The 12,661-nt window shown below is 36.7% G+C and overlaps 1 protein-coding gene across 1 annotated transcript; it reads right to left on the bottom strand.

The window, feature by feature from the left end:
- Positions 1-10,609: 10,609 nt before the first annotated feature.
- Positions 10,610-12,020, bottom strand: LOC103964437. Its single transcript, XM_048590105.1, has 4 exons — positions 11,893-12,020; positions 11,455-11,596; positions 11,206-11,391; positions 10,610-10,930 (listed from the first exon to the last, which is right to left on the bottom strand). Exons 1-4 carry the CDS (start codon positions 12,018-12,020, stop codon positions 10,610-10,612), a joined length of 777 nt encoding a protein of 258 aa, XP_048446062.1.
- Positions 12,021-12,661: the final 641 nt, after the last annotated feature.

Here is a 12,661-nt window from a genome sequence, read left to right as displayed (position 1 = left end):
TGCCTCCATGGCTAAGTGGCTTAACCCCAACGATGCCATGGACACCCTCATGATGGAGTGACTTTGACATAATCAAAGATTAAGGACCTAACCACAAGACAACTGTGATGCCTCAGGTCAAAAGACTAATTTGCATTATCCCAACCATGAGTTCTCATGTGACATGAATATGAGAACTCTTCGTTGATCGTGTTCAGTGAACTCATTCTCTATTGAGCACCTACGTACTTGTCTTGATGTCACACACACCAATGACTCGAGACTAGTCACTCTCCCTGAGAGAAGACATAGCACGTACTGATCTTAACGGACTGTCAATGCCCAATTGATAATCCTATGATCAGGAACGTTTAGGATGTGTCAACGAAAGAATGGTCTCATGAATCTAACTTCTTTAGATCGCATTCTTCCAATCACATATTCCTTGGACTTATCGTTTAAGCATATAACATTTATATGAGATGGCTCAAACAATAATGTTTGCCCTTAATATTAAACTAGATTAGTTTAACATGTGAAATGTCCATAAAGTATCATCATATGATTGGTTTTAGGGCACATTTCCAACAATCTCCCACTTGCACTAGAGCCAATCAGCTTAGTCATCAGTGATGATACCTCTTCTGTAGTCATTTCATAAATGGCTGAGTAGTAAGCCTAGACAATGGATATCTATATGTTATCCATAGAAGCAACCTTGAGAATAATGACGTCACCATTATACATGATTCTCAATCATGTGGTTCAGTCTCTCATTTGAGTTCGGACCTTGATGAGACCTTGATTCCCTGGCTTGAGCTATCGCCCCATTAGTGTCATACACTTTCTGGTTGGAACCGAATGGAGAGTTCATGAATGAACTTTCCCATCCAAACAACAATGTTGTAAGCTTCTATATGGCAATATATTTTGCATACATGATGGAACACATTAAAGTCATTTACTTTTAACGTTTCCACCCAAATATCTCTTTAGTCATAATAAAGAGATATCTCATTATCACTTCATTCATAATGAAGAGATATTCTATGATGGATTAGATTCATAATCTAATACATTTACGCTTCCATTACGTTACTCTAATTCTTCCTCATTCTTGAGGAATCCATCCTTAGTATTTCTTAAATACCTAAGGATTCACTTGACAGTTGTCATGGTTCTGATCCTGGGCTTGCACTGATATCATCTTGTACCGTTCTAGGTACAACTTATATCAATGTTTTCATACAATATGAAATACATAAATCACCTTTCTGCGTATGCATAAAGGATTCTATTTACGCATTATTTCTTTGGGAGTCAAAGGGTACATTCCCTTTGAGAAGAACAACTTCCTAGTTTCACTAGAATTGTCATTCTAATTGAAGTTTATCATCATATGAGAAACTTCCTAGCATCTCATTGTCTATTTTAGGGATTGATATAATCCAATTATATCTTGAAATCTATCATTATAGATTTCCATCCCATGTATATAGACTATGTCTCCCATATACATTCTATCATTATAGAATGTTTAAAGTCATAACTTTAACGATGAAGAATTCCTTTCATTTTCAAAAATTAATATATATCATGTATATATATTCAAATTTAGGAATATGATCAACTCCCACTAATCTTTTGTAAACCTAGTAAACAAAAGATTCATTTACATCTTTATGAGAAATCAAACAATTGATCTTTTCTCATAAGACGCTTATAGCTCCCACTAGCTTGCTAAGATCCATGATGGATGGATCTCTACAACTAACATGTCTTAGAAGTATATATCATATATATATGGGTAATTGATAATGTCCAACGAACTAAATCTTATTTATGTTCATTCTTCTCATAATGGAGAAATTCATTATCTTACGATGCTACTTTCCTTGATATTTTTCAAGGAAATTAATCTAAAGTGTTACTTTTTCCTTGGATCAAATCTAAGGAGGTAAATACTTTAGACGTCTTACTCATCTACTTACATTTCTTGAATTCTTTGAAACCTTTTGCAAAGTATTCGGACTTGTGTTTATTCAAAATAAACTATAGTCCAACCGAGAGTGATCTTCGGTGAATGTCATACAACATGAGTAGTATTATGTTGTGGACAAGTGCCACTAACATCTAAGTGAATTAACCTCAACAACTTTGTGATTCTTTCTTCTTTCCAAAAGAATAAAGATTCGAACATTTCGCCTCTATACAATTTTAACAAGAAGGTATTGGATCCGGATCTAACGATCCAAAGCATCCATCTATGACCAACTCGTAACTTATGTTTTAGAGGTATCACAACTCAGTTGGGATTAGTCACTACCTTGCAACCTTTTGGGTTTTAAGCATCATCGTATTCTAAACAGTTAAACTACCACATCATCTCTACTATAAAGACAATTAATTAGATTACCATAATCTAATCATTCATTAATAAAGAACAATGTTTTGTCAAACAAAACATTCATCCATCTCTACAATTGTGACGGAATTATGTTCCTTTAAAATTGGGACGTAAAGACAATCTTTGGTTTTTCCAATTTCTTTGGTAGTTCATATGAGGAAGTAAGTACAATCCGCTTTCGCAGAGATCTATATTCGATTCACGTTTGGAATGTGAAGTACTTTCTCTTCTCTCATTAATCTTCTACCTTTTTATTAGCACACTTTTACAACAATTGTAAAACATAGTTACTAATACAGAATCATACATTCAAGTAGAAGAACCAACTGTTTTGAATTATTCAAGAACATTTTACAACACCTTTGAAAGGTGTGTTCTTAACACTTGCAAGACATTTCTTGCAAATACCCCTTCCAATGTCCATCCTTTCATAAAGAAAGTTTGTTCCCTTGGAGTTATTTTGCCTTCTTCATTTGACTTCTCCTTTGACTACAATAGTCATGGTCCCTAAACTCCCACTATCTCTCTTGAAACTTATTTCAATTGTGTTATACACATCAAACAATTTGGAGAGTGTGCGGTTATTGTTCACTATATAGTTTACAATAAACTTAGTGAACCATTAGGATAGGGACACAAAGGTGAAGTCCTTGCCTAGTTTCCATCTCGTTAAGTGGTTTAACACTTCAACACTCAATGATTCAAAATCATCATAAGTCCATATAAATGGACTATTTTTGTCAACCAACCATTATGTTCTAAACATAACAACAAACTCTCAAGAGTTGTTCAAGGCAACTCTCATTTCTTCATACAACAATTTGTAAGTGAAGAATCATGGCACATAAAGTGTCCATGCCCTTGTGCTTACTTCTCAAGTTCCTTGTTTATGTAACAAAGAAACAAGCACTAAAGTTTGTGTTGATTAAGGGTTGTTCAAAGCAACTCTTATTTCTTCATACAACAATTTTTATTTGAAGAATTATGACATTAAAAGTGTTGTCCTTCTCATGTTAGACTTATCTAACATATTCTTCCAATGAGACATTATCAATAGGAAGATTGTGAGGGTGAGACTACTTAGTTACATCTACAAGCCATTAAAGACAATCTATGGGATTGTAGAACTAAGTCCGGAAATTAAAGCATTCGGCTTTTCTTTGTCAAGTTTTGGATAGCGTTTGCAAATATATTGGTAAACAAATACATAACGAATATAAATTGATTGATTTTAAGCTATTTGATTCGGGTCTTTAAATCAAATAGCACCACCCACTATTTTTGGCAAATTCCATATCCCTCATCGGAATTCGAGAGTTTTGGAGGAAACTCTTAGTAGGGTATGGGAGGCTCACTATTACCAAGCCCACCTCACGATGATACGATATCGGGTAGCATTAATAATAATGAGAGAGTACACTTACTCATTTGCATCTCTTGCAAGTACCCATCTTATTTGGCCTCTAGAGAATGTTGCCTCACAATGATATGATATCGGCGCCATTGCACTTAGTTAAGTTATTCCCACCATGCTTAGTTCATGAAGGGGTTCAAGAATAGCCTCACAATGATATGATATTGGCCATCCTCGTTGCCTACACTCACCTCATCATATGCGTATAGACTCCTCCTGAGTGTAAGCATGCACTTTGTACTCCCCCATGATAGGGTGAAGCCGGTGTACAAGTCACAAACGATTGGAGCCTACCACGGTGGAAGGCCACGAAGAGATATTCAAAGCATCTCTCGCTTATCAACTTAATATTGATTTGGTTTAGGGTTTTTAGGTCTCATCACATATAAACATACATTTTAATCCAATTAAAACATTTTGGTCCTATTACAACTATTGGTCCATATGATTGATTTAGTAGTATATAATACTCCCACTATGCTTTTAAAACGGTTTTTAAAGCAAGACTATATGGTACTACTAACATAAGATTTGCATTCATTGATGGACTATATAGTTGCCTTAGGGCCTTAGGATGACTATGAACCTTTGATTCGATTCAACACGAGCCTAGTGTTGAATCTTGGTCTAGGGATGGTGATTGATTTTAGTTACGCGTTTAATCACATTAAGGCGTGTTGTCTTATTGGGCGTTGGACCCAACTACTCCAATTTCATGCATATCGAATAAAACAAGAAAGGAGTACTTCAAAGTAAATAAGAGCTTATGCTCTTTTACAACAATTGATCAAATCAAATTACTTTAAAGTAAAGAAGAGCTTATGCTCTTTTACAACAATTGATCATATCAAATTACAACCAAAATTTAATCTACTCATTCCCATGGTTCAAACAAATTTGAAACGGCCATTCACATAGCTCAATTATCGTAGGCTAAGGTTCATAATCACCCTTTCTTTAATTAATTAACGCTTTAACTAATTAAACTTGAATGCAACATTTTCATTTGGTTTTTGTATCCATAGAATTGATTTAAATGGAGCTAAATGAAATGAAAATCCAATTCTCATTTAAAGAGACAAAACAATTTTTGTTCTCTACCTAATTTGGGCCAAAATGCTATGACCTCAACTTGTTTGGGCCATAGTGCAATTAACCTCAACTTTTGGGCTATTTTGCAAAAACTTCAACTTTTGGGGTCACTTTGTAAAAACACAAAAGTCCACTACTTCATGTAATTACAACTAGAACCCAAAAATTTCCACAAAAAATAAAACTTCATTAAAGGAGCAAAACAATTTGTCCTTTTAGTGATTTTGGACCTTTACATAAAAACGTAAACTTTTGGGTCAAAATGCAAATACACAAAAGTATCAAAACTTTATATAATTGCACAAAAGCCCCACAAGGACCCTAATTGAGTAGGGTGGCTGATTTTGAAGCAAAGTAATAAAAAAAAATTTCAAAGTTTTTTGTAAGTGGGGTGTGTGTAATGGAATAAATCATTACATACCTACCCACTAAAATTTCTTTAATTTTTTCAAAACAAATATCTAATATATTTAAACATTAGAAATATTTCAAAACAAAAACTTTATGAAATAAATCAAAACTTTGAATCAAAACACCAAACCTTTTGTTCTTGGCAAGAACATATCAAGAACAATGAAGAACATCCATGAAAACCCATAAGAGCTCCATGAACATTCTTCACCCAAAAACATACCAAAACCACTCAAACTTAAGGGAAATAACATACAACCATACTAGGGTACATAGGGGTTCCAAAAGTCACTTTAAAACACTTTTAACAAGTCAAACAAGAACCCAAAAATCCACCCTTTGGATTTGGCCGAATTTCCCCAAAAAACATGGCACCAAATTTTAGCTCCAAAATTCATGCTCATATGAACTACATCTACAACATTTGAGATGGCAAATTTTCTAACAAAATTTACATTCAAAGAAGCAAGAATAAAGCTTGTAACAATTACAACATTCAAATCACAAACTATGAACTACAAAACCCAAAAGGATTCACCAACTACTAGACTTAGGCTCTTGATACCACTTGAAGGAAAATTTGTGAAAAACATGTTCATTTAAGCAACATCAATAGCATGCAATTAACAATTAAAGGCGGAATCATGCTTGTATGCACTTAAAACAAAACATTTACCCATGAAATTCAAAGCCTAGTAGATAGGTGAACCAAGACTCAACTCAAAACAAAGTGAGTTGAGAAATCAATACCTTTGTAGATTCCTCTTTGCATAAGCAAAGGCTAATCACCCAAAGAGAGGGCCTTCATTCCTTGCATCTTAGATCCATGGATTTGGATGGATGAAAAGGTTTCTCCAAGTTCCCAAAATTGAGAACCTCTAATTATTCATCACCAAGGCATAATGAAGAAGAAATGAGTGACCTTGGAGGAGTTTGATTGCTAGATGATCCCTCCAAGGTGGCCTAAATTTTAGAGAGAAAGGAGAGCTTGTGTTCTCATCCTTTCCCCAAAAATTACCATATGTAAATTTTAGGCTATAAAGTCCTTTATATAGTCCCTTCAAATAAGTGACCTAATGGACCAAAAGCCTTATTCTTCTAACATGGCAAGCCTATAGGGTTTATTGGGCTTTCAAGCCCTTTGTTTATGCAAGTTGTCATACAACTTGAGTTAATGGGCTTGACATTCAAATCCCATTGGGCCTTGCGGCCCAAAACTAACCCGAGGTCTTTAACGAACTTATTTGTTTGATTAATTAACATATTAATTAATCCTAGCCTTAGATAAATAATTAAACCATTTAATTATTCTTACTCATCTCCGTTGTTTCTTCAAACTCTACCTTACTCGGTGAACGATCCATTAGGTTCCTTTTAGCGAGGCAGTGGGCGATTAAAACTCTTTCTAATCGATTGTGAATTGAAACTTACTTTCAATTCTCCCGTTAGTGATAATACACTTTTAGGGCTTCCACAAACCATGGTTGACGCCTAGCAGCATGTCATGGTTACCCAAGCTAATCAGAAGAGGTGGAGAACCTATTCAGTTTTAGGATTACAAATGCAATACGGTCTTTCTCTAATACAATACTCTTGACCACATTGTTTGGTTTGATAGTTTATTCATGTCTACTATCCAATGTGAGTCATGTGCTTATATGATTACCTTGAATGTGATTTGGAATACATTCCTAAATCTCATTCATACTTTGGCCAAAGATTCTTAATCATATCATAGAGTATTCTCCCTCAAACAGTTTGAAGGTTAGAGATCCCTTGTTGCGCATTCACTTGCCTCCATGGCTAAGTGGCTTAACCCCAACGATGCCATGGACACCCTCATGACGGAGTGACTTTGACATAATCAAAGATTAAGGACCTAACCACAAGACAACTGTGATGCCTCAGGTCAAAAGACTAATTTGCATTATCCCAACCATGAGTTCTCATGTGACATGAATATGAGAACTCTTCGTTGATCGTGTTCAGTGAACTCATTCTCTATTGAGCACCTACGTACTTGTCTTGATGTCACACACACCAATGACTCGAGACTAGTCACTCTCCCTGAGAGAAGACATAGCACGTACTGATCTTAACGGACTGTCAATGCCCAATTGATAATCCTATGATCAGGAACGTTTAGGATGTGTCAACGAAAGAATGGTCTCATGAATCTAACTTCTTTAGATCGCATTCTTCCAATCACATATTCCTTGGACTTATCGTTTAAGCATATAACATTTATATGAGACGGCTCAAACAATAATGTTTGCCCTTAATATTAAACTAGATTAGTTTAACATGTGAAATGTCCATAAAGTATCATCATATGATTGGTTTTAGGGCACATTTCCAACAGGGTTGACTCTCCTACTTCAAGTAGGAAACCTTGTTTGAGTAGGATTCCTCGTTTTGGTAGGAATTCCTCGTTGGAGTAGGAATTCGTCGTTTCTTCAAGTCTTCAACTCATTCATTCCTCTTTCGCTCCAAAATACTCCAATTTGCATCTTCTTGCACACTTTGGCCTTATAATCTGAAAATACACAAAAGTGGCCTTAAACACTAAAATAGCTAAGTAAACACAACATAAATGCACGAGAACAAGCTAATTAAGTCGCATGAATATGCTCCTATCATTTATGAGCTCTCAATGCATCTCAATATAACATGTGCAACTCATGGCAACCAGTACAATAATATCGAAGTTGCCTAACACATAACTATAGTCATGCTATAACGCAATCGATTCAACTAATATCATAACTCACCTGAACTTACCTGGGTGTCCTGCGTTCACCTTTGCACTTGAAAGCATTCCCAATAATTATATGCAAGTAATATACATATGGATATACCATGATGCAATCTAATACTCAACCATGTCGTACCATTTTCAATTATAAACAATACAGTGAGAAGTGTACAATCAATAACGCCTACTCCCAAACTACTTATTTTCAGGGATAATTATCCATGACAACTCAATTAACACTAATTTAACAAACTAATTCATAAAACTAAAACTTGCCTTTACCAATTTCCTCCGCATTACTCAATTTCCCAAGCAAGGCTTTTGTCTCAAATATTTTATGGCTGCATCTAACGTCTCGTTAGACTGCCTACGTACCCTAAACAAGGATCAAGCCATTCGTAGTTCATATAGTACTTCAAGCATTCACAATAATTATATATGAAAGTAATATACCTAATCAATTTAAAAGTGTCGATAGAACTCTCAACAATATGTACGATAAAAAGGAAAAGATCCACTTACCTGGAGTCCACGCTATGATTCTCTAGCGCACACATCGAGGCGTCCTGAATGATTGGTCCCTGTGACCAATTATCAAATCACATCTCAGAACTCTTATTCGAAGAATACGTAATTCACATAAAACACAACCTCAACGACATTCTAAAATAGTTTGGGACCCATTGACCACAAGTCAACCGTCGATCAAAGATCGACGGTAGGGTTTACAACCCTGTATAACTTGACCCGAAAGATCCGCATATCAGATTTTCAATCCGCAACTCCCAACAATCCACAATATGTTTCTAGAATAACATATTAAAATTTCATTACGATCCAACGGTCAAATCTCCGCCAATTGCCTAAAACAAGTGGCCGTGAACATTTATTTTACTAACTTACAAATCCAATTCAGGAAGATCCGTAAGCCGAATTCCAGATCTGTAAATTCCTATGATCTTTAAATATTACGTATTATAATGTATCCAATTTTGGTGACGATCCAACGGTCGGATCATCGATTCACATTTTTATCAAGTAACGTATCATAACGAATTTAGGTTCCAACGATCAACCTACGTCATTCAAATGACAAAACTGAATTCAAAACATTCGACATAGCCTAAAAATAGCATTGGCGGCTCACTAGCCACGCGCCGCCGCACGCGACGCCGCGGGTGGCGGTCGGCCGCCCCGACTCACCGGAAAATCCAACTATTTCCAAAAATTCTCAAACTTCACAGAAATGAAGATCTCAGTGAGTGGAGCAACTTTCATACCTACCACGAAGTCCAAAAGTGGACGGAAGATGGTCAATTTTGCCCACGAAGCCGGCGGGTGCCTAAAACTTCCTGACGTCGATTCGTCGTCTACGATGGTCCAATGGGGTCAAGGTGGTTGGGTTTTGCTCCTAGGATGATGGGCTACAAAGCCCAAGTGGTGGCATCGGCCATCGCTTTGCCGATTTGCCAGAAAATCGAAAAGGGTGGCCGGAGCACCATTGATTTTCGTCAACTTTCGTGGCCTCAAACCTCCACATCCCATGGTTAATCAAGGTGGTTCTTGGGTGGGTTTTGTAGAGGGGAATGAGAGCTTCAAGATGGTGGTGGTGGCATCGAAAAACTCCACCGGAGTTGGCCGAAATCCGCCTTGGAAAATGGACTCGCGATGGTGCAGGTATGGGTGCAAGGGAAGCTTTCCCCCCTTTTTTTTTTTTTTTTTTTTCTTTTCTTCTTTCTTTCTGATTGGCTGCAAGCTTCACTTCTCTCTTCTAATTGGTTCCTTGTCCTTTTAATTTAATTGGTCCACTAATCCCACAAGGTGGGAATTCAAATATTTAAATAACCAATTTCAAACGTCCATAAGTATACCGTTATAGTCCGGACTCGCAAACGGTTTTTGCCCATACGTTCGTACCAATGAGTACTACGAGGATATGTTAAAAGAATAAGTCCCACATCTCTCAAGTCGATGGTCAACGGAAGTCAAAGTCCTTGCCTCTAGGGCAATTTCGTAAATTCACGCTTTTAAAATAAAATAAAAACGTAAAATTTGGAACGGGTTGTCACAATGCCACTGTTCTAAAAATCTCCGCCTAGGTCCCGCTTACACATTAGGTAGGCTATGGCCCCTATTAGTCTCTAGGCATTTGAAAATTAAGAAAGTGCACCTAGGCCCGCTTAGGCGTCCATCTAGCAAGCATAGGCGCCCGTGTAGCCCGCTTAAACTTGCCTAGGTCTCGACTGTCATTTAGATAGAAAGTTAATAACTTTCATATTGCATTTTAATTTTTCAATAAAATGTAAGAGACTTGTTGAATACTTGGACAAACACTCATTATATGTTTGTTCCTCATGTTTTCAATATGTTCTAATACTTTATAATTTATATGTCATTTTATTTTAATCTCAATATAATTATGTGTGTTTTAAAGTATAAATAGACACTTATTTATACAATATATAATAAATTAGTTATATCCACCTAGTTGTCTAGGCGCTAGGTCTCAGCTTGCCGTCCGACTAGCACTAACTTTTTTTAGAACCTTGGTTCATGCACTTGAGCAAGATCTCCTTGCAATGTGATGCTTCTCTGCATAATCTGAAACAGAATGTCTTCCAAAACACTTGAATTCGTCATGCATTTCTTTTTCATCCAGTCTTCCTCTTCCCTTCTCATTCCTTTCCACCCATCTTGTAAGCCTGCAGAATAACTTTCGCCTTTTCAAACGCTCCTGATTACTCCTCACATTTCCAAAGCAAGGTTTATTGTGCTCCACAACCATGCTAGTCAATTCATGCTCCATCCCACAATTTCCAGCTTTTGAGCTTCCTTCAAAATCTGTTTCCAGATTATTATCCTTCTCTTGAGCCTGTTGTTCTTGTCGCACTTGATTTCTCATTAACTCGTGCCTTTAAGCATGTATTGATCCACCTCAAGTAAATCAGTTCCTTGATTTTAGATGCATGATCTTTTTTCAGTTTCTCCAACTTCTTTTCGAGGCCTGTACTGTATAGTCCCCGATTTGGATCCCTTCTTCAATCTGCGTTATGGGATACCTCAAAATGGCTAGACTATCAATGTGATTTCTAATGCATTTTTTTCTAATACAGTGATTTCTATTACGTTATAGAAGAGTGATTTCACCTTGGAGATTGAAGAAGCCAATTTTTCTGCCAACCCAAGCTTTGCCAAGAGCCCTTTTTTCTCATCCTGCAATTGCTCCAAAAGCGCTCTCAACTCCCCAGTTTCATTCTCCAATTTCTTGATAACCTTTGTCTTTGTTTCTAGTGCACCATGGATTCCCAAAAGTTCTGCTTCCCTAGCATCAAGCTTCTAGTCTTATTCGTGTATTAGGCAAGATTGCCGTTTTACTTTCCGCAAAAGTTTCTTTACCTTCCTCTGAAGCAACCCATTTTCTAATTTCCAATACTCCATTTGCTCCAAAGTTCTCAAACATTCTCCAATGAATTTCTCAAGCCTTTGGTTCTCAACCTCCCTGGATGAAGCTTCTCTCTCCAAGAACTCAACCAAGCCACTACCAATAGCAACATATTCGAAAACTCCATAAGAACAGATTCTTGCTCTTTCAAGTCACAATAGCATATAAACTGCATCTCTAACTTAGATTCCTTTTTCTGAAGCTCATCAAGTCGGATTCTCAGGTGTGAAATCTCTTGTTCCAATTTGCGTTTATTATCTTGGATCTCCAAGCATTCCGTTGAATGTATACAAGTAAAGCTGAAACCATGTAAACCATCCTCGTATCTAAACTTCAGAGAATTGATCTCTAGGGAACACACCTGATCATCAGTTTCTAATGAAGGCCCTTACAGATTAACACTTGGATTAGCCACAATCTTGGCACAGATGAAACCAGCCACTGGCAAAGGTAAAGGAATCCCAGCTTTACGAAGCACTGGCTTCATGATGATATCTACCTTCGATGTTGAGCTCTCCATCTTACAAAACCAATTTGATGTTTGTGATAGGCTGTTGGATGATCAAATTCCGATCCTGATATCCCAATATGAAATGACAACGAAAAGACTAGAAAAATTAGAAAACAAAGCCACCTTGGCCATTCTATGTGTTGCATAATTAGTGGTTCGACGAACATGGTAAAGTCTAACGGATTCAAAACCCCATAAACTCGACTTAATATCCTTAATTAATAATCCATCAATAGAGGTTTCATAGTTAAGGCTGCCAATAGCTTGAAGTTGTGGTGTTCGAATTTGTACGTTTTCTCGTTCAAGCTTCGTGGAGCTTACAACATATGGCAAGGCTTCCGAGGGAGCAATTGGATAGTGGGGTTATTTGCTCTTCGGCAGGAAACCATGCCCAGGGTGTTGCCTTGGCTGCCAAGAATTTGAATTGCACTGCCATGATTGCAATGCCGGTCACCACTGATGAGTATATTTTATATTATATATTTTACCCTATTCTTAGTATATTTTGGTTAATAATTTGGAAGAATTTTGATATTTTGAATTGTATTTCTAATATAGGACTTTCGACTTCTTTTGGAGCAAAACATGGTCAAATGGACGAATTTTGGAGTAATTCTAATTGGAGGACGTTCGTGAATCACTTAGCTTGA

This window comes from the organism of the source record quoted next, unplaced genomic scaffold (genome assembly GCF_019419815.1).
Source record: "Pyrus x bretschneideri cultivar Hongxiangsu unplaced genomic scaffold, Pyrus_bretschneideri_v1 Contig30, whole genome shotgun sequence".
NCBI lineage: Eukaryota > Viridiplantae > Streptophyta > Magnoliopsida > Rosales > Rosaceae > Pyrus > Pyrus x bretschneideri.
Note: the sequence above shows the minus strand (reverse complement) of the source record. Positions and strands in the feature narration are given on the sequence as shown.

What these genes read in the sequence shown, in the direction of transcription:
- LOC103964437 (XM_048590105.1), bottom strand. Translation starts at nt 12,020, where the DNA reads ATGGAGAGCTCAACATCGAAGGTAGATATCATCATGAAGCCAGTGCTT. An exon ending in GCTAATCCAAGTGTTAATCT is followed by an intron (nt 11,597 to 11,892) that starts GTAAGGGCCTTC and finishes TGCTATTGGTAG; the next exon opens with TGGCTTGGTTGAGTTCTTGG. An exon ending in ATGGGTTGCTTCAGAGGAAG is followed by an intron (nt 11,392 to 11,454) that starts GTAAAGAAACTT and finishes TAAGACTAGAAG; the next exon opens with CTTGATGCTAGGGAAGCAGA.